Genomic DNA, 22,467 nt, shown 5'->3' with positions numbered 1-22,467 from the left:
AAAGTTCCGTAAGTGCAATTGATCTAAAAAGAAAGATGAAGACCTGCTACTGCTAAATACAATTTAAAAAAAAAGAAAAAAAGACCACCACCACACACACACACACACACACAATTTCCCTTACAGGAATTCCAGAAATGTTTCAAGGAAGAAAAGCAGCATCAGAATAAACGCAGTCTCTAAGGGGCTTCCCTGGTGGCTCAGTGGTAAAGAGTCCGCCTGCCAATGAAGGAGACACAAGAGATATGTGTTCGATCCCTGGGCTGGGATGATCCCCTGGAGAAGGGAATGGCAACCCACTCCAGTATTCTTGCCTGGGAGAGATATTAATACCGTGGACAGAAAAGCCTGGCGGGCTACAGTCCATGCGGTCACTGAGTCGGGCATGACTGAGCATGCACATACATACAAGGTAATAGCTTTTACTGCACCCAATTATGTTACAATTAAACCCAATATGCATCTTATTACAGGAAAAACCCAGATAAGAGAGGAAAGGAAGTAGGCTCCAAAGACAGGGTGGAATGAAGCCATCTGTTAGCTCTAAGACTGCAGGTAAATAACTCCTCTCTCACTTCTCTAACAGGACCGACACAGACGGCAACCCCCTGGCTCACTCCTCCTCCCCTGCATAATTCACAACACAAACATTTAATTATTAGCTAAGTCAATGATGCCAATTATATTAAAAAAAAAAAAAAGAAAGAAAAAACAGGTTAAGATGTTTGGTGTGGAAAAAGGAACTGCATGTACTGGGGAGAGGAGGTGACAGACTGCAGAAGCCACACTCGAGAAGACTCTCTGAGCCCTTTGAGTCTCCTTGGAGGTCAGTTAAGAGCAAGCTACAGAGCTTACAAATCTTGGGACTACAGAGAATGGGAAGAAGGGCAAGAACCGAAACTACAACTGTTCTCATCTTTCAGAATTTTCGTTCTCCTCCTTAAAAAAAAAAAAACAGGCAGGTACCCACCCTGGACCAAAGGACAAAACTGGCAGCTACCGTATCCACAAGCCCGTGTTTATAAGCCTGTATCATTTGACAGGAGCAAAGCTGTGAGGACACCCAACATGGGTCTGCTCACATGTGCCTGCGAAGGCACAAGTCCGGCGTCTCCGAGGGACCCCCTTAGTCAGGAAACTGTCTGATACGACTGACACACAGTATCCAACACTAAGAGCAGAAGCCGGACCTGTCAGGCAGGGGCAACGTGATGAATCAAACCAGGACTGCGAGACAGCTCAAAACCTTCACTGGAGTCCCTCTGCACTTGGGATAAGATCCGAAACCCTTGCTCTGGTGACCTGCCCCTCCCTCTCCCTCACTGGGGCGGGCTAGCTTCCCCAGCTCCTGCTGGTCACAGGACCTCAGACCCTCCGTCGAGCTCCTTCCCAGCTCAGAGCCTTCGCACACACCATCCCCTGCTATCTGCTCCCCAATCTTCGGTCTGGTGCCTCCTGCTCACAAAGTCAACAGCTTCAGTTAAAACACAGTTAAAAAACTTTTTCTCGTCACTCAGTATAGACAACACAGGTAAGCATTCTGCTAGAGCATTTGCTGCTAAGGCAAGACAGATTTCATACATGTATACATGTGTTTAAATGTGTGCATGCTAAAGAGGCCTTAGGAAATGTAACACATATAATCCCTATGTCCAGAACCAATCCAAGTGCCAGGCACAAGCAGGATCTACTTGAATAAATGAAGAAAGGCCGCCACAATGAGAAGCTCACACACAGTAACTACAGAGTAGCCCACGCAGCAATGAAGACCCAGCCCAGCCATAAATTAACTTCAGTTCAGTCGCTCAGTCGTGTCCGACTCTTTGCGACCCCATGAACCGCAGCATGTCAGGCCTCCCTGTCCATCACCTTTAAAAACAATGTAATAGACAATACTATCACATGATTAAATGCTGTAGCTTGATGATGCAACAGACAATGACTCACACATTTAAACTCTTAAGTAAAAACAAAAAACTGAACACAAAACCTTACCATATAATTTCCATGATAGAAAGTTAGAAAATAGGGAAAAGTAATTAAGTCAGAATGATGCTTGCTCTTTTTTGGAAGAGGCTGGTGAGGCGAGAGGGAAGTACCCGAGAGGGGGCGTTTAGAAAACCTTACAAAACACGGGTCTTACGTGTTCCTTGATCTGGGCACTGGTTACAAGCAAGTTCACTTTGTGTGTCCTTGTGATTTATGCGCTTTCCTGTGTATCAACTGAAAGTGATTCCACTTAATTTTAAAGGAGAAGTAAACAACCTTAATACAATGTGTAAAAAATTCTTCATTTACTATGGTAAGTATCGTATCAAAAGCTCTCAGAGTAAAGAAGGAAAAGGAGAAAATTTACTTTTATTAAGCATTTACAGTCTATCATCTGGTCTAATCCACAAAGCAACACTAAGACAAGAATTAACTCCACTTTACAAGGATTTGAAATGACTCACCCAAGACTATTTGACTAATAAATAGGAGAGGTGGGATTCTACTTAGAATTTGGTTCACTCCAAACTTTTATTTTCACGATATACAAAACACCACGGTCTCAAAGGAAGTGTCAATTTACACTGGCTTACCCGTCAAAATATCTATGTGGATATGTTCCTTTCAATCTCTCCAGGGGGTTGAAAAAGAATGGACCCAATTTAAGATAAACAGATGCTCAATGAATATTTTAACTGAATCTGCACAAATACAGATAAGTAAATATTGTTTTAATCGTAAAGCTGTAGCACCTTAAATCAGCCCTGTCGATGGACAGTTCTCCTGGCCTTTCTAGTCTAAGAACATAGGTACTCAATAAATACACACTAGCAGACTACATCTCACCATTTTTTTCAGTATCTTTATCACATTTAGCTGAAGACTAAACATGATTTACTGCTTGATACAAACACTACCTAATGACTTCTTTCTCCAGTGGAATAAATAAGTGCTACTTTAAGAAAGATGATTAACACAAAGGGGGTTCAGACATAGTGAAACAATTAGATAAACTAATATTACAGGAACGGCAAGGTACTATGTAACTTTTTCGTCACTCAGTCTAGACAACACAGGTAAGCATTTTGCCAGAGCATTTGCTGCTAAGGCAAGACAGAGTTCATACATGCATATATGTGTTTAAGTGTGTGCATGCTAAAGAGGCCTTAGGAAAATTATTTATTTCCCTACTCCTGGCCAAAATATGGACCCAACTCATACGTAAAAAAACTTCCCGGAATTCTCCTAATGTTCAGCAACAGAAAAGCTAGAGATTTATAAAGATTGATTATAAATAATAACAGTATTCTTCATCAGAACTCTGTCATATGTCAATGAAAACTATTTTTTAACAAATTATCCCCAAAAGAAAGCACCCTTTGACAATGCTTCATTTCATACATTTTATTGAAGAGTTGGAAACTGAAGTCCATATATTACATAAGCAATAAAGAATTATTCTTCTTAAGTACTAACAGCGTTTGGAAATTATAGCTTGCCTTAACTCCAGTTAAGCTTCCCTGGTGGCTCAGATGGTAAAGTGTCTGTCTGCAGTGTGGGAGACCCGGATTCGATCCCTGGGTCGGGAAGATCCCCTGGAGAAGGAAATGGCAACCCATTCCAGTATTCTTGCCTGGAAAATCCCATGGACGGAGGAGCCTGGTGGGCTACAGTCCATGGGATCGCAAAGAGTCGGACACGACTGAGCAACTTCACTTTCACTTCACTTAACTCCAGTAGAATATACACACTGCATTTAAATGTCTAATTTAGGTTGTTCTATTATTTGTTCATATATCAACAAAATTATGCATTTTCCTCCAAACACCAAAATTATGTTTGGTCTAACATAAATTACCTGAGTTTACTATATGTGATAGGTACATATAAAGATTTTAAAATTAGGGGTTTTTTTTTTTCTTTTTAATGTTCAGCTATACAATATACAAGTCTGTGGGCAAAGGCGGGTAATCCCAGTACTGTGTTATATACAAAATTTAATAAGCTTTTAAAATTAAAATACAAGAGTGCCTATCAAGTACTTTTCCTCATTCATAGTATCAGAGGCCTCTCAGTGGGTTACTTGCTCTTCATCATAAGGATCAGCTCAAAAGTTAAACAGCTCCTATCAGATTCTCATTCATTAATAATCATTTACTAAGCTGTACTTCTCACAGAGTTCACGGCAAGAATGATGGCAGGAGGAGAAGGGGACGACAGAAGGTGAGATGGTTGGATGGCACCACCAAATCCATGGACATGAGTTTGAGCAAGCTCCGGGAGATGGTAGAGGACAGGGAAGCCTGGTGGGCTACAGTCTATGGGGTTGCAAAGAGTCGGACACGACTGAACGACAACAAAGCTGTACTAGATGCAGAGATACAAGATGAAAAGACTCAATTCTCTCTCCTTCAGAGAATTTTACCATCCTAAGGCAATATCCAACCTGATCTACTTTGAAGCTTTATTTCCCAAGGTTTTCACCTTAAGTTGCTCAGAACATCTCATGATTCCACCACTTACGGTCACTACATAGAACCCCCATGCTTAACAAATGCAGCCTCTCTTTTCCAGGTCTCACATTTAATCTAGATTCAGCATGAAATGGAGAAGTCTCTGAATTACATGAGTGCTTCAAAGATTACCGACTACAAGACTTTGGAGGCTTACAAACGTTCTCAGTTTAAAAGTGAGAAAACCAAAACTAACTATAGAAAGGCCAGGGCGACCTGCCCTTAAAGATACATCTAGTTATTTAGAAGCCAAGCCAACCTATGACACAGGTTTCCTAACCACTCGTTCTTTTACACTGTTCATTCATTCCACCGATCATGTCTGCCTCAATTTTCTGGAATTCTGTTGTTCCTTCGTTAACCAATTACTTCTCTTTATTTGTGTAGATATGGTCTAAATCGGCATCCATGGATGTGGTCCTGCAGGGGTCCCTGTACCTCCTACAAATGTATATAAAATTCTGAATATGCACATGCACATTTTTTCTGGGATAAGATTCATATCTTTTGTCAAATCAGGTATCTCCAAAGAATAAGACCCACAGGGCTATATCAAGTACATGTGACACATATATAAAAAGTTTATGCTGCTTCAAAATATAGATTCAAGGATAATGCACTTATTGATACATAATAGAGGAATGACGGTTATATAGTAAAGTTAGTAATATTTAAGGCTCTAGATTATGCTTGGTATCACTACTACAGGGACCCAACTAAGCTGAACCATCTGATCCACTACAAACAAGCCTCACATATAATGAAGTGAAGTGAAATTCACTCAGTCATTTCCAACTCTTTGTGACTCCATGAACTATGGAGTCCATGGAATTCTCCAGGCCAGAATACTGGAATGGGTAGCCTTTCCCTTCTCCAGGGGATCTTCCCATCCCAGGGATTGAACCCAGGTCTCCCGCATTGCAGGCAGATTCTTTACCAGCTGAGCCACAGGAATGCCCTCACATAGAATACTTGTCTGTGAAATACTGCTCTCAAGCCCTTTTCCTTTTTCATCTTCCATTATAAAACTAAACATACATCTCAGTATTCATAAATTTTGGGAGAAATCACAACATAATCAAATCACATTAAGAACAGAGTCAAATTTCCTCTACTGTACATTATTTGAAGCAACATCAGCTAAATTTTATGAAATGCTGGTTGTGTGCTCAGTTCAGTTCAGTTCAGTCGCTCAGTCGTGTCTGACTCTTTGCAACCCCATGAACCACAGCACGCCAGGCCTCCCTGTCCATCACCAACTCCCGGAGTCCACCCAAACTCGTGTCAATTGTGTCAGTGATGCCATCCAACCATCCAACCATCTCATCCTCTGTCGTCCCCTTCCCCTCCTGCCCTCAATCTTTCCCAGCATCAGGGTCTTTTCAAATGAGTCATCTCTTCACAACAGGCAGCCAAAGTACTGGACTTTCAGCTTCAACATCAGTCCCTCCAATGAACACCCAGGACTCATCTCCTTTAGGATGGACTGGCTGGATCTCCTTGCAGTCCAAGGGGCTCTCAAGGGTCTTCTGGCTAAAGGTTTAAGAAACTAAATTTTTCCTTACAACCTGAAGAAGTAGGCACTACTAACAAGATCAGATTTCAGATGAGGGAGCTACTCAGAAAGACCACCAGACACCCTGTGCTCCTCATGGATAAACTAAAGGAAGCAGAATTTGAACCCCTCTGACACCAAAGACTTGCTCTTAAACATTCTTATAATGCTTTGATAAAATATTAATATATTTAATTTTACAAAAGGAAAATAGCTGAAAATACTACTAGTAGGAGCTACTCGAGTGACGGCCAATCAGCAGGATGTATATGAGGAGACACCACTTAAAGCTCTGGGCTCATCATGTTAAACTTACCCTCTCAAAAGAATCTCTGCTACTGCCTTTCTTTTTCCCTTCAAATAGGATTACTGACCTAACTCCTTAATCAAAGAACCTTTCTACATCATGTCAAAGATCAGCTCTTAAACTGAGATCCTTCTCTCATTATCTGAGCTCTTTAAACACTTTATTTTAAAATTCTGGTTCGCTGACATGTTCTAATCCCCAAGAGAATTTCCAAATGTGTTTTCTAAATTCCTACTTTATTGCACACATTGAGCTGTCACCTAAAAAAGAACCACCACGACAACCATCAGGGTTAGCCAGCTCCAGCAATAAGAAAGCCTACACCACCAGGAAAACTCCCAGTAGCGATTTTCTTCTATGAAATTCTTAATTCTCTCTGTCCATAATGCTTCCAAACAGTTAATCATGTGTCCTCACTAATGAACCAGGCAGCATGATTTGTCCAAAATCAAAACAGTAATGATCTTTGTAAAAGCCTTAGTATATAAGCAATATTACTTTACCTAGAACTGTTAGCTTCTAAGTCCTTTAAAAACTAATATAAAATAAACTAATTTATTCACTCAGCAAATCTGAGCACTTGTTTATGTCAGCACCGTTCTGTTCTACCCTTACTATCCTTACAATTCTATTTGTTTGTAAGGATAGTACATTTAACAGAGCACAACACTTCATGTCACCATGAGCTTCAAAAATCAGAATACTAAGGCCAAAATTCAAGTCTTCCACGTCTTGAATCTCGTAAATCTTACTGACATCCTCAGACAAGTTTTCTTGGGGCATCTATCTTCTTAGTCACCTACTTAAAATGGATAGCAGCCTTGCATACTGAAATAGAACCACCAATTCAGTGACGATTTTAGGGAAAATAGGAAACCAATTTGTACTCAAAATTTCTTTTAACAAAGACCTTCTTACATGACTGAGAATTTCAATTTCATCAACTAGACCTCAAAAATAAGGCTTTTCTCTCTGTATTCATTCACAGAGTATATACCACCATACAAGCAATCCTACTTTTTAGACCGACACACACTCCCAAAGACTGGCATAGAGAATTCTGAAAATCCTGACTGCCTATACGATCCGGAAAAGAGTACATTTGTGAATGAATTATTATTCAGCATCTGTCAAAAGCCTGAATGACACAACTGACATACGAGGGATACCACGTGAAAGATAAATTAACTAAACTCTAGTGAATCAAATCACCAGAATGTCTATATCTACATTACTAAAGCTTTTCCATTATGCCTGAGGCCTTTACCCAGCTTCTCTAAAATGGCATGTGAGAAATATTTCTCCATCATTTGTAAAATGTAAAACTTTTTCTCCACATATTGTTAATGTCATTTTACATAAGAATTCAGATGCGTATTCATCATACAAGAGAAAAGTCTGCTTTTCCTGCTTAACTGGCATACTTCCGTTCACTAATCTATATCAACTATAATCAGTCCTGCTTCCTCTTTGATTAATATTTAAAAAAAGAAAACCTTTAGTGACTGGCAGACACTAATTATCCTTGTCCTAAGCTTCTCTTCTAATTCTCTCCTGCTCCCTCCACACTCTACCCCTCCTTCAACCTTCACCAATATTTTCACTGTCCTCTCAAACATCTATTATAAGACCACCTCAAATCCTTTCTCAAAGTAGACAAATAATAAAGCAAACAATAAATAATAAAGCAAATAACAAATAATAAAAAATAAATAATAAGTAATAAAGCAAATAATAAAGTAGACAAATAATAAAGCCCACTGGGCTTTGAAAATGAGCTGAACACTGGAATATCCAAAATGCAGAGCACAAGGACAAATCACTCAGCTCCAACTCAGTATTTACACAAGTTAAACACGGACCCGAGCAGTACCTTCCTTTGCCATCCAACAGAGCACGGCATGGGTCCATGATGGAACAACTGAATGAATGCAGTTACTTGCCAAACGCAGGTCGGAACTGAGATCATACAAATAAGTAAATCCTGGGTTTCAAGAAAATTAAAGTCTGCTATTAAAAAACAGTTCCTATTTGTAGTACCATATAACCATCTGAACAACCCTGAGGAAGCTCATATGGCAGTAAAGCTCTGAGTCAAATGTTCTGCTGATCAAGAAACAATCACACCACTTCTGGGTAGATACTCCAAAGAAGTAGAAGCTGGAGTTCAAACAGGTATTTGTTCACCTTCATACAAATGTGTTTTGTTATTTTAGCTATTTGTTCATAGGAGCATCGCTCCCAAGGCCAAAAGATACAAACAACCCAAGAGTCCATGGGGGGATTAATGGATAAGCAGACACATACCTACAGATCCGTGAGCAGGAGACTCACAGACAGAAAAGAAAATGGTGGTTGCCTGGCCCTGGGAAGAGGGTGGAATGGGGAGTTAGTGTTTAATGGGTACAGAGTTTCAGTTGAGGAAGATGAAAACGTTCTGGAGATGGACGGTGGTGATGGGAGCAAAACAATGTGAATGTACTTAATGCCACAGAACTGTACAATTAAAAATGGTTAAAATGGTATGTTTTGTTGTATTTTACCACACACACAAAAAAGGGAAAGAATCTTACTCAGATAATCAAATGCCCCCTGAACATTTAAGACAAAAGAGTTTCATTCTTTTAACAAGTACTAATTAAGGACTTACCTGCAAGTTATGCAGGTTGTTCCCCTAAAATTCACTTGGAACAGCAATGCAACGTCAGGAAAGGAGCCCACGTGCAAAGATTTCAAAATCAAGCCATGACTCAGAGCTAGCTCTGTCACTTCTAGATTCACAACTCTCTGAGTCTTAGCTTCCTTGCCTGTATGTACAATAAGACAATATTAAATCTGTCTCAGGGTCACAGTGAGGATTAAATAAGAACATAGATAAAAGAACCTGAAATATCTTGGCATTTATTACAGGAACTTCTTATTAATATTTCCCTTTGCTCTTTAGCCACAAGTAATGACCACAGGATGCTAAGATCACAAGTGAGAATGTCAAAAAAAATACCTACTTTCTCAAATGAAACAAGCCTCTCATACATTAGACAGTGGCAGGGTATAAATCTCTCAATGTCAAAAAGTCACCCCTCCTCAAAGGTAGCACTACACTAAAAGTACAACCCACTATATACTGCCACAAAATCACTATCAAATAAGAATCATTTGAGCCACATCAAAATAAAATGTTTTCTAAAACCAAGCCAATAAAATTCAGAAATGGCAAAACCACCACACTTTACATCTCAGTCACAGTGCCACAGGTATAATATAATAGACAGAATTTAACCTTTCATGATGAGATGAGAGCATAAAGGTAAAGCAAACCCTTACTACAGTAACTGTAGGAAATGAAGGTCTTTTCTCCCCAAATTAAATGTGTACCTCTTTTCTTAAAACAGTATTTTGATGCCCTGAATAAATCCATGAAATGTTCACAGTGATCATATTAAAAGCAATCTTTGTAGTGTTTCTATAGTATTACAAAATATGTCCCACAATGAAAATTTGAAAAATTATATATAAGCATACACAGCACATATTACATGTAATATGATTTGCCACAGAGAGCTACTAACAAGTTTTGCAAAATAAACTGATTATGCCCACCTAGTTCCCAAAGATATTAATACTAAAATTACTATTCACTAGCACCCTTATTCAGAATCTTGTACCATCATCCAACCTCTAATAAATCATTGGAGCCTTTGGCTAAAATGGGTATTTTTATTTAGAAAATTTAATCTTTATACCAATGTATTTTCAATGTAGTTAACCTTTATTAAGACACATTCTATATATTTTTTTGTTTTTCTTCCCCCAGAGTTACTTAATTCCTAATCTGTGCCCTTTTCCATTCACTGAGTCTGCTGCACTTGAAAACCAAGCAACTGGAAGAGTTCTGAACATCAGGATTGTGAAGATCCAGAAAAATCCAAGGGGCTTCCCTGGTGGCTCAGAGATAAAGAATCTGCCTGCAATGCAGGAGACCCGGGTTCGATCCCTGGGTTGGGAAGATACCCTGGAGGAGGGCATGGCAACCCACTCCAATACTCTTGCCTGGAGAATCCCATGGACAGAGAGAGAAGCCTGGCAGGCTACAATCCACAGGGTCGCACAAGAGTTGGATACGACTGAAGCGACTAAGCAGCAACAGTAGAAAAATCCAAAGCACCAAAAAAGCAAAGACTTCAAATTAAAACTCTTTCACCAGCTGAATATTTGTAAACCGTGATAGTCACCTCAATACTTAAGACTGATCATCTGGGTAAGTAAGGTGTCCCTGTAACCATGACTTTCTCCACAAAAGCATGGACTGAACACTACAATAAATACTCCCCCACTCATCTGTCTTTGCAAATCTTCAGGCCATTAAAAAGACACATTAAGTGATCGGCCAGCTCTACACTGCGGGCAAAGCCCTGGAGGAACTCAGCTTTTCTGGAAAGTCTACCCCCACCCCCACCCCCCAAAAAAAATCTGCAGTGCTAACCTAAAACATACACTGATTTGCCAAGGATTGAAAAACCCTTTGCGAAAGCCTCGCTTTGCAGGGGTCCAGGGGTGCGCTGGCACAAACAAAAAAAAAAAAAAAATCGGAGAGGAGGGGCGAAAAGATGGCCTCGGCCACCCGCCCCCTGGGGACCCAGAGAGCTGGTCACCTGCCAATAAGCACGAACAATCCTCGCCGGGCGCGCCCCCGAACGCTCGCGCTTTCCTGCCAGGGCCGGAGGGCCCGGCCTGCCTTCCCTCCCGGCCCCCTCGAAGGTATCCACCCAGGAGGCCACCGCCGGCCACCGCGCAGCCTCCCGGGGATGCTCCCGAGACGCGGCGGCGGCGGACCCCGCGCCACCCTGGTGCGCGCAGCTGGACCTGTCAAAGCCCCGCTGTCCGCGGGCCGGGGGTGGGTGGGCGAGCGGCGAGGACCCCCGCCCCGCCACCCCGCGCTACACTCCGGGTGCGGAGGCGCCCGCGTGCCCACCCGGTGCCCAGGCGACCCCGCGCACAAAGTCCCAGGGAAGCGCCGAGTCAGGACGCGCGCCAGCGAGTCGGGGCTGCGCCGAGCCCGGCGGCGCGGGCGCCCGCCCCGCCCAGGACGGAGCGAGGAGGCCGCGCCATCTGCCCCGCGCCGGTCTCCCCACAAGTCCGGAGCCCACGCGGGCCTCGGCGGCGCGCAGAGCCGATCCCTGCTCCGCCCCCCATCCCGGGACACAAAAGCGGCTCCGCGGCGGGGGAAGCCCGCCTCACCTGCAGCACGGGGCGCCGCGGGCCTTCAAGAACCATCGGACCCCCGCTCCGGCGCGCGCGTCACAGCCCAGGCCTCCCGGTGCCGCCCGGCGCCGCCGCCGCCGCCGCCATGTCCTCCCGCTCGCCGTCGCCTCGTCCCCGCTGTCAGGTCACTCCATCCAACCTGGGGCCTGGAGCAGCCCGCGCCGCGCCGCGCCGCGCCTCCGCCTCGACCCCTCCCGCCGGCGCCTGCGGAGACTGCGCAGCGCCCGGCTCGCTCGCGGCCCGCGCACGGCCCCGCGGCAACGGCGCACGGCGGCTTGGAGAATCTCCCCGGCGCCCGCGCCCCCGCGCTCCCCCGCTCGCCCCACGCCGGCATGAGAGCGAGCCTGTGATTGGACAGCGCGCGGCGGTGAAAGGTTAATCCCGGCCCCCCAGCCACTCAGGAGCCGGGAGACAGTGGACGCGAGCGGCAGAGGCCCTTGGCGGTGTTTGCGGCCCTGAGGAGCCGGGACTGGACGCGGAGGTTCCGCGGGCCCGCGCGGGGGCCCGGCACCTTCGCCGCCCGCCGGGTGCCCAGGTGCCCGGCCTGCGGGAAGCTCGCTTGGCTCGACGAGAATTCTGCTGACTCTCGGAATTCGTCCGCCTTCATGGTTGCCCTTTCTGGCACCGACCGCCCCCTAAACGTGGCCCTTCGCCGCGGCCGTTAATTGTTCTCCCGAGGGCTCGGCGCTCTTTTTTCACCACCCTATCCCCTTTTTAAAGGACCGTCCCACTCGCCTGCATTTCCCCAGCGTTTAGTGCTCCAGGGCCCTCCGCATTAGGGGAGACAACTAACCCCACCTCCTTCCCCCAACCCACCTCATCCCCAACCCGGAACTAGGATGACCAGAGAATGAGATGAGGACAGTGGCCCCACTTATGTAAATGGTTTATTTGCATAGATCGGAACCTTGCACCTTATCTTGTAGCTGTGAATTAATATGGAGGTCCAGTAAGTGACTGGCTAAAAGAAAGTCGCATCAGTTTATTCCAAAATACATGCATGTCTTCCAGATAGCTCACCTGATAGACTGGTTTACTCCAGACGAGGTAGCATAGCAGCAACCATGCTTCTGCTCAGAGCACATAGCACCTACCACGTGCTAGGCATGTCTAGGGCTGCGCTGATGCAAAGGGGGCTGTCGAGCATTTAAAATACGGCTAGTGTTGCTTGGGGGTTTCCCTGGTGGCTCAGACGGTAAAGAATCTGCCTGCAATTTGGGAGACTGGGGTTCGATCCCTGGGTTGGGAAGATCCCCCTGGAGGAGGGCACGGCGACCTGCTCAGTGTTCTTGCCTAGAGAATCCCCGTGGACAGAGGGGCCTGGAAGGCTATGTACAGTCCATGGGGTCACAAGGAGTCTAACACGGCTGAGCGACTAAGCACAGCACAGTCTTAACTGAGGTAGGAGACCTGAAAATCAGATGTATGTATTCCTTACCAAAAAAGAATGTGAAACCACACTATTATTTGTTATATTCATTACATGTTGAAGTGATAATGTTTTTGACATATTGGGATAAATATTGGGTGTTTTTTTCTTTTTAATTCTGGGAAGTATGTAATGTCTTTTGTGGCTAGAATTATATTGCTATTGGACAGGCTGTTGTAAGCTTTGATTTTCATGTGGATCCTGTAAAGCAGATGCTGTGCTTGCCCTCCATTTTATAATAACAGAGGAAGGAAATTCATAACCTCTAGCAAGTAAGCTGCTAATCAGTGAACAACTGAGATTTGAACCCTGGTGATCTGGCTTCAGGGCTGGTACTACAGTGCTCACATTTTGATCGTATATATACTGTCAGTTGGCAAGATATTTCACATAAACATAGAATGTTCATGGGCAAAATTAGGAAATAGTCAGAACACTCTTGTCAGGTCTCCATAGAAATAACTTTTCTTATATGTATCAAGCATTTATATTGCACTATAGGCAGAAGGCCTCCCCAGGTTTCTAAGTAAAGCCTTTTTGGAGATGATCCTTTGTAAAAAGAATGACATCTCTAGGTGGGGATAGGCACTGGGGTTCACTAATAGTGGAAATTTGTGGGCAGATAAAATTTTCATTTTCTCCTATTGTCCTCTCAGTCTGTCAGGATTAGCTGAGCTTCTCCTTTACCAGGTTTGTCTGATTTTCATCAGGTTTTTTTTTTTTTTTAACTTTTAAAAAGAGTATTACAAATATGGTTCATTCATTAGAAGGCATAAGAAGGTATACAGTAAAAAGACTCCCACACCCATCCCCATGCTCCAAACAGGTAAGCACTGTTTCTTGCACATTCTCCCAGATGATTTTTTTATACAGTAGAAGCCAAGACATTCCTCATTTACAAAAATGGTAATGTGCCATACACATTGACTATACCTTGCTTTTTTTAACAATATATCAAGAATATATGTCTATAGCAATAGATACAGAACTCCTTGCTATTATTTTCAAATCTCCATAACATTTTATTGCAGGGATGTGCACATAATTTAACCAGTTCTCTATTGATGGGCATTTAGACTTCCAGTCTTTTGTAATTGAACACTGATCCATTTAAAATTGATTTGAGTATATGGGATAAGGTATGAGTCAAAATACTTTTTTTCCCAGATGGCTACAGAATTTGCCATTTATCAGCCATTTGCTGAAGAGTTCACTTCTAGATTCTGTGTTTTGTTCCAGTGGTCTATCTATTCATGCTCCAATTGCTGGTTTGTTTTAAATCTGGAGACATAAAATCTTACAAGGGATAGTGTTTCGCACTTTGTTTGGATCACTAGAAATCTCAGAGCTAATATTTCAGCCCACGGTAAGCAATGGTACAGTACCATGTGGTATGCATTTTCTGCGGGCTAATTTTTTATTTTCCCTTTGCCCTGATTATTTCTACAATTTGTTTCATATTCTGTAGAACAAGCCAGGATATAAATATACCTTTGTTTAAGATTCTCTGTTTGCATGTAAAGAAACCAACCTGAAGTAGTTTACCAAAGGGAAGAATATATCAGAAGGATACAGGAACTTCTCACAAAAGCCCAGAGTAGGCATTCAGCCACATCTTAGCATAAGACTGAAACCAGGAGCTGGAAAGCTTTCAGGGACCCAGAAGTTACTGTGTGTTTATTCTGTGGTTAATTTTGTGTCCTGTCTCATCTGTGCATCTCACTCTCCTGGCTGATCTCCCTTCTTTTCCACCTTTGTAGGAGAATATAGGCATCCCTATATTCAGCTAGGAAGTCAGCTCAGAGTCGGGATCAGAGCCCAAACAAGGAAGGTGGGGGAATCGGTCCTGCAAAGTCAGGTGACTTATCATGTACGAGGGGACTTCCCAAAGGAATACTATGTAAAAGATGAGGGGAGCCAGATTTCTCACTGTTGGAGAATGGGGTTAAGATACAGAAAGGGGAATAGCAAGAAAGCTTGACAGGTTGGATCAGAATTGGAAATATTGATGTGAATTCAAAGTTTTCAATATATGGACATAAGTTCAGTTAAGTTCAGTCGCTCAGTCGTGTCTGAATCTTTGCCACCCCATGGACTGCAGCACACCAGGCCTCCCTGGGAGATACTGGAAAGACAGGGAAGCCTGGCGTGCTGCAGTTCGTGGGGTCACAAAAAGTCAGTCACAACTTAGCCAACTGAACAACAACAAATGTTCAGTTCAATTGCTCAGTCATATCCTACTCTTTTGGATCCCACGGACTGCAGCACTCCAGGCTTCCCGGTCCGTCACAACTCCTGGAGCCTACTCAAACTCATGTCCACTGAGTCAGTGATGCCGTCCAATCATCTCATCCTCTGTCATCCCCTTCTCCTCCTGCCTTCAATCTTTCCCAGCATCAGAGTCTTCAAATGTGTCAGTTCTTCACATCAGGTGGCCAAAGTATTGGAGCTTCAGCTTCAGCATCAGTCCTTCCAATGAATATTCAGGACTGATTTCCTTTAGAATTGACTGGTTTGATCTCCTTTTGCAGTCCAAGGGACTCTCAAGAGTCTTCTATAACACCAGAGTTCAAAAGCATTACTTCTTCAGCACTCAGCTTTCTTTATAATCCAACTCTCACACCCATACATGACGCTGGAAAAACCATAGCTTTGGCTAGATGGACCTCCATTGGCAAAGTAATGTCTCTGCTTTTTAATATGCTGTCTAGGTTGGTCTTCACTTTCCTTCCAAGGAGTAAGCGTCTTTTAATTTCATGGCTGCAGTCACCATCTGCAGTGATTTTGGTGCCCCCAAAATAAAGTCTGCCACTGTTTTCATTGTTTCTCCATCTGTTTGCCATGAAGTGATGGGACCGGATGCCATGATCTTAGTTTTCTGAATGTTGACCTTTAAGCTAAGTTTTTCACTCTCCTCTTTCACTTTCTTCAAGAGGCTCTTAATTTTTTTTTTCTTTTGTTCCACCACTTTATTGCCACCAACCCATCTCCCTCCACCCTCGTGCACACATGCTCAGTCATGTAACCCCATGGACTGCAGCCCGCCAGGCTCCTCTGTCCATGGACTTTTCCAGGCAAGAATACTGGAGTGAGTTGCCATTTCCTTCTCCATCAAGAGGCTCTTTAGTTCTTCTTCACTTTCTGCCATAAGGTTGGTGTCATCTGCATATCCGAGGTTATTGATATTTCTCCCAGCAATCTTGATTCCAGCTTGTGCTTCATCCAGCCCAGCATTTCTCATGATGTACTCTGCATATAAGTTAAATAAGCAGGATGATAATATGCAGCCTTGACATACTCCTTTTCCTTTCCATGGAACCAATCAGTTGTTCCATGTCCAGTTCTCTAACTGTTGCTTCCTGACCTGCATACAGATTTCTCAAGAGGCAGGTCAGGTGGTCTGGTATTCCCATCTCTTTCAGAATTTTCCACAGTTTATTGTGATCCACATAGTCAAAGGCTTAAGCAGAAATCAATGTTTTTCTGGAGCTCTCTTGCTTTTTCGATGATCCAGCAGATGTTGGCAATTTGATCTCTGGTTTCTCTGCCTTTTTCTAAAACCAGCTTGAACATCTGGAAGTTCACGGTTCATGTATTGTTGAAGCCTGGCTTGGAGAATTTTGAGCATTACTTTGCTAGCTTGTGAAATGAGTGCAATTGTGCAGTAGTTTGAGCATTCTTTGGCATTGCCTTTCTTTGGGATTGGAATGAAAACTGACCTTTTCAAGTCCTGTGGTCACTGCTGAGTTTTCCAAATTTGCTGGCATATTTAGTGCAGCACTTTCACAGGATCACCTTTTAGGATTTGAAATAGCTCAACTGGAATTCCATCACCTCCACTAGCTTTGTTCATAGTGATGCTTCCTAAGGCCCACTTGATTTCACATTCCAGGATGTCTGGCTCTAGGTGAGTGATCACACCATCGTGATTATCTGGGTCATGAAGATCTTTTTTGTATAGGTCTTCTATGTATTCTTGCCACCTCTTCTTAATATCTTCTGCTTCTGTTAGGTCATACCATTTCTGTCCTTTATTGAGCCCATCTTTGCATGAAATATTCCCTTGGTATCTCTAATTATCTTGAAGAGATTTCTAGTCTTTCCCATTGCACTGTTTTCTGTAAGGAGAAGGAGGTATGCAAATATATCATTGACTTAAACATAAAACCTCAAAGTATAAGATTTCTAAAACAAACCATGGGAGAAAATCTGTAACACTGGGTTAAGTCAAGGTTTGTTTGATATGAAAAAAATAACTATGAACCAGAAAATCATTTAAATTGATAAATTTGACTCTCTAATTTAAAAATTAATCATTTAAATGTCTGCTCTTTAGAAGACATTGCTAAGAAAATGAAAGACAAGCACATACTGGGAAAGATGTTTCTGAAATATATATCTGATAAATTATTTGCATGCAGTATATATAAAGAATTCTTACAACTCAATAATGAATACAACTCAACTAAAAAAATGGGCAAAATGTTTGAACAGAAGCATTACCTGTGGAACTATACAGATAGCAAAAACATAAAAAGCTTCTCAACATCATTAGTCCTTAGAAAAATGCAGGTTAAAACTACAATGCATACCTACTAGAATGGCTAAAAAAAAAAAAAAAAAAAATAGCCTTATGGCTAAAAAGACTGACTAATGTGTAGACTGCTAACTGACCACATGGACTGCAGCCTACCAGGCTCCTCTGGTCATAGAATTTTCCAGGCAAAAACACTAGAGTAGGTTGCCATTTCCTCCTCCAGGGGTTCTTCCCGACCTACAGCTCAAACCCACATCTCCTGTGTCCATGAGAATATAGGACAATTATTAATGGAACTCTCATACATTACTGACGGGAATGCAAATAACCACTTTGGAAGACAGTATAGCAGTTTCTTATAAAGTTAAATATATGCTTTCCATATAACTTAGGAATCTCATTCCTAGCTGTTTACCTTAAAGAAATGAAAAACAAATGTTGACATAAAGACTTCTATGTGAATGTTTATAGCAACCTTTTTCACAGTGGCCAAAAACTGGAAATGACCCAAATGTCTGTCAGTTGGTGAATAAGGAAACAGATTGTGGTTCATCCAGAGAATGAAATACTATGCAACAATAAAAAGGGACAGAACTCCTGGTATATGCAATAACACTGTTGAATCTCAAAAAAATTATGCCAAGTGAAAGAAGCCAGACAAAAAGTTACATCCTGTAGAAATCCATTTATGTGACGTTCTGGGAAAGGCAAAACTAGAGGGCAAGAAATGAAAGCTGTGGTTGATGGGGGCAAAAGATGAGGAGGAGGGAATTGACCACAAAAAGACACCAGGAAACAGGAAACTGAAATACTGGTAGCCAGGTAAAGGATAGGGAACAGTCCAGGTAGAAGGAATAGCATACCTAAAACCTAGAGGCAAAGAGGTATGGCCCATTCAAGGAACTGAAAGTCCAGTACTGACCCAAACAGAGAGCCAGAGATGAGAGAGAGAAAAATGGCACCAGAACACAAAAGGATGTGTGTATCGTGTAAGGATTTACTGCTTTATAGAAACTGTGGAAAAGTTTTTAAGTGAAAGTTGATATGATCAGATAAAGATTTTTTTTAAATTTTTAATTGAAGGATAATTGTTCTATAATATTGTGTTGGTTTCTGCCATACAACAGCAGGAATCAGCCGTAACTATATATGTGTCCCCTCCCTCTTGAGCTTCCCTCCCACCACCCCAGATACACATTTTAAAAGTTAATTTCCCTGAGTGTAGGAAATGGAGAAGAGCACAACTGAAGTGTTTGTTCACAATAATGTAAAAGATGTGGTGGCTTTGATGAGGTTAGGCTTCATGGGAGTGAGGTGTAGCTGAATTAGAGATATTTGGAAGGTAAAATGTGAGTGTTTTATTCTCCATTTTATAGTTGTGGTTTCAAGGTAACCAAGACTATTTTCTAGAAAGTTGAAGGTGCAGTTAGGATAATATACTGCCAGGCAGTAGAGCTTTTCCACCTCACCAGAGAGCTTTGTTAACTGTGATTAACAGTCTTTGTCACAGGATTAAACTTTTATTGTTGTTATTTTGCTTTGCTTTTAACAAAATACTTAAAACAGCAAAACACAAATCTTAACCTACTCAAACAGCATCTTCAACTAGAATAAAATGGAAAAAATATACCAGTTGGGCACCTTCACTAACTTTTTCATTGTCACAGATCATAGTTATACCATGCCTGTCTTTAGACATCAGGGAACAAACTAAATATTCGGTGAAAGTAACTAAATATTTCTTGTCATCTTTTTTTTGGCGGTGGGGGGGGGGGGTTGGCATTTACTTCAGTGACGTCTTTTGCCTTCACATCAGTATTGAATCCCTGAGGACTGTTTTAATTTACAGCTAAAGAACCTTGACCTTCAGAGTATGCAGTCTTTTACCAGAAGTTACCTAAAACCACTTTCTGCTTTTCCCAGTACCCTAAATAATTCCCCTGCAGAGTTTCAGTGTCTTTTCAATCCTGCAGGAAAAATAAAACAACAGAAAGATTACAGCATGTGGTGCTCATATCAGTGATGTTGTACAATATTGGATTGACTTTTCCCACCAACTGGAATAAAACAGTTTTCCTATATCTCAGCTTCCGCTCTTTTTCATTTGGAAACATGTAATCTTAATTTATATTGAATTATTACTTAGTAAACCACATTCATGCAGTGTTAGTACTTCTGATAAATGATTTTCTAAAGGACCTTAGAATTACAAAACCAAGTTTGCCCGGATTTATTTTTAATGTGGTTAAACAGAACTACAGATTTTAAAATTGATTTTAAGTAACTTTATCATTCACCCTCTCTTCACTACCACTTACCAAACCATTTTCTTAGACAAATTAAATTTACTATGGTTTTTCCTCTTATTTCTCATTCTCACAGATTTCCTTCCATGCAGCTCTCTGACATCTTCCCCATGTGACGTGAGCAAAGCCAATCAGAATAAAAATGCTACCAGGGTAGCTGTCTGCTGTGATCTGAACATTTGTGTCCCCCAAAATTTGTATGTTGAAATCCAAGGTACTGGTATTTAGGAGGTGGATTTGGAGGTTATTAGGTAATGAGGGCAGAGTCCTCATGAACAAGATTAGTGCCCTTATAAAAGGAGGCCTGGGAAGCCTCCTCTAGTGTCTCAGTGGTAAAGAATCCACCTGCAATGTAGTACACCAATTCAATCCCTGGGTTGGGAAGATGCCCTGGAGGGGGGTATGGCAACCCTCTCCAGTACTCTTGCCTGGAGAATCCCATGGACAGAGTTGCCTGGCAGGCTACAGTCCATAGGGTCACAAAGAGTCAGACACCACTGAAGTGACTTGGCACGCACACTGGAGTCAGAGAGATTCCCAGAAGCCAAAAGACGTTGACAGGCCTGGGCTTGGTCCAAGAGGACTTAATCAGTTACAGGAGGGGGCCCAGTATCTGATGAGGTTCTCAAACAGCATTACAACCTCACATAATTTTCTAGATTGTGATTAGGACCCAGCTGATAAGTGAGGATATTGGATAATAGTTTGGGGCTCCAAGAAATGAGATGGAAAAGGCTGAGCAAAGTATTCAAGTTCTTGCCCAGTTGGCAGGATTCAGGGCTATTCTTGAACCTTTGCTTAGAGACCAGGAGACAAACCAAGAACTTGGGCAGAGGCCCAGAACCATAGACTGGGGGCAAACAAGGCTGGAATCTGGAGGAAATTTTCAAATTAGTGATCCAACAAGGACTGTTGACAAGCCATCCAGCTTAGAGCATCTCCAGTTACCGCAGGGCAGGCAGGTCTCCTAGCATCCAGCTCCCCCAGGGCCCTGCCTTGCAGCTGTAGGGAAGGAAGAATAATGTTCTTTTTACTTTCTGAGTTCTTGGCTGACACCCCTGTACTAAAAGGCAGATTAACAAGAGAAAAACAGTTAAAACGTGCAACACAGGTCATGTGGGAGACGATTAAACCAAAAGTAACTCAGACTGTGATTTAGAATTCCAGAGATTCGACAACTTCAGTAAAAACAATTTGTAAAAAAAAAAAAAACAATTTGTAGAGAAATGACGGGACAAAGGAGAGCAGCTTCAGGCTCCCAAGGAAGGCAAACTTGGAAGGTGGGAGAGTAAACGCATGGGAGGAAACAACGGGACTGAGGTTCATTTGCAGATTCCTCTGGTGCTATCTCTGTGCTGATAAGAAGGTCTTCTTTCCTCCTCATCTGGGGAGGGTACCTTTCACACTGGAGATTTATCTCCTTTTAGGAAGAAAGAAGAGGGTCAGAGTGTCCTAGTACTTGCTGTTTCTCACATGCCTTTAATTCAAAATAATCCATTTGCCAAAGTGACCTATTTTGCGGGGACACATTCTGGTTTCCTTCTCAATGTACATATCTTCCCCAGAGCCTGGCTTCTTCAGGACCCATTGCTTAGCTGTACCTGGCATCCTGCACCCACCATCTTCCACTGGGGGTTTTATAGTGCTTCTAGGAAGAACCAGTCCAAGAACAGCTTTCCCAAGCATCTAGCAGATGAATTTCCAGCAAGTTCCCCCAGCATGACACCGCAGCAACTGCTCTGCCATTCAGGAAGCCTGCCCTGCCCTTTGACAATTTCCAGATATCAGCTCTCAGCCTTTTTTTTTTTTTATCTGCACTTCCTGTGTTCTTTAGCATCTCTTCTTACTCATCAATCCCTCATGACACCAAAGCCTGCTTCACTTAATAATTCTTTATATTAAAGTTTCCCTTTCAATTTTCTCTGTGCTTTCTGTTTCTTCAGGCTTCCCTGGTGACTCAGTAAAGAATCTGCCTGCAATGGGGGAGACCTGTATTCTATCCTTGGGTTGGGAAGGTCCCCGGGAGAAGGGCATGGAACCCACTCCAGTATTCTTGCCTGGAGAATCCCATGGACAGAGGAGCCTGGTAGGCTACAGTCCATGGAGTTTCAAAGAGTCTGTTTCTTCATTGAACTGTGATTAATACAGAGTACTGATCACAAAGCCTGAGCATCTACGGCAATGGGGCATGTAACCGGCACTGTTAATGCTACTCAGTCTCCATTCTCTTCTTCTATTGGGGTGGGGGGTGTTTAAACTAGGCTCATAGACTCCAAAAACCTTTGAATAGAATTCAGGGTATCCATGCATCTGGTTGTGGAAAAAACTCACATCTTTGACTGCCCTCTAACTGAAATTCGTGGACATGAGTTTGAGTAAACTCTGGGAGTTGGTGATAGACAGGATGGCCTGGCATGCTGCGGTTCATGGGGTCGCAAAGAGTCGGACACGACTGAGCGACTGAACTGAACTGAACTGAAATTCAGCATTTCCTTCAATTGTGAATGTAAGTGATGGTCATAGTAGGATTAATACTGTGTGTAACTTTGTTACCAGAAGGAACCACAGA

At 42.6% G+C, this 22,467-nt stretch overlaps 1 protein-coding gene across 5 annotated transcripts in view; it reads right to left on the bottom strand.

Moving 5' to 3' along the window:
• The window catches only part of DICER1 (dicer 1, ribonuclease III), a 73,497-nt gene extending 61,566 nt beyond the window's left edge, over window positions 1–11,931 (bottom strand). For all 5 annotated transcript variants that reach the window (XM_043489381.1, XM_043489387.1, XM_043489388.1 and 2 more), the window contains exon 1: window positions 11,603–11,931. Coding sequence is in view for 1 of the 5 variants with exons in the window: in XM_043489389.1 (XP_043345324.1) it covers window positions 11,603–11,638 (36 nt within the window). In the remaining 4 variants the exon portion in view is untranslated. The remainder of the gene's footprint in view (window positions 1–11,602) is intronic.
• Window positions 11,932–22,467: the final 10,536 nt, after the last annotated feature.

This window comes from Cervus canadensis, chromosome 17 (genome assembly GCF_019320065.1).
Source record: "Cervus canadensis isolate Bull #8, Minnesota chromosome 17, ASM1932006v1, whole genome shotgun sequence".
In the NCBI taxonomy this organism is placed as follows: Eukaryota; Metazoa; Chordata; class Mammalia; order Artiodactyla; family Cervidae; genus Cervus; species Cervus canadensis.
Note: the sequence above shows the minus strand (reverse complement) of the source record. Positions and strands in the feature narration are given on the sequence as shown.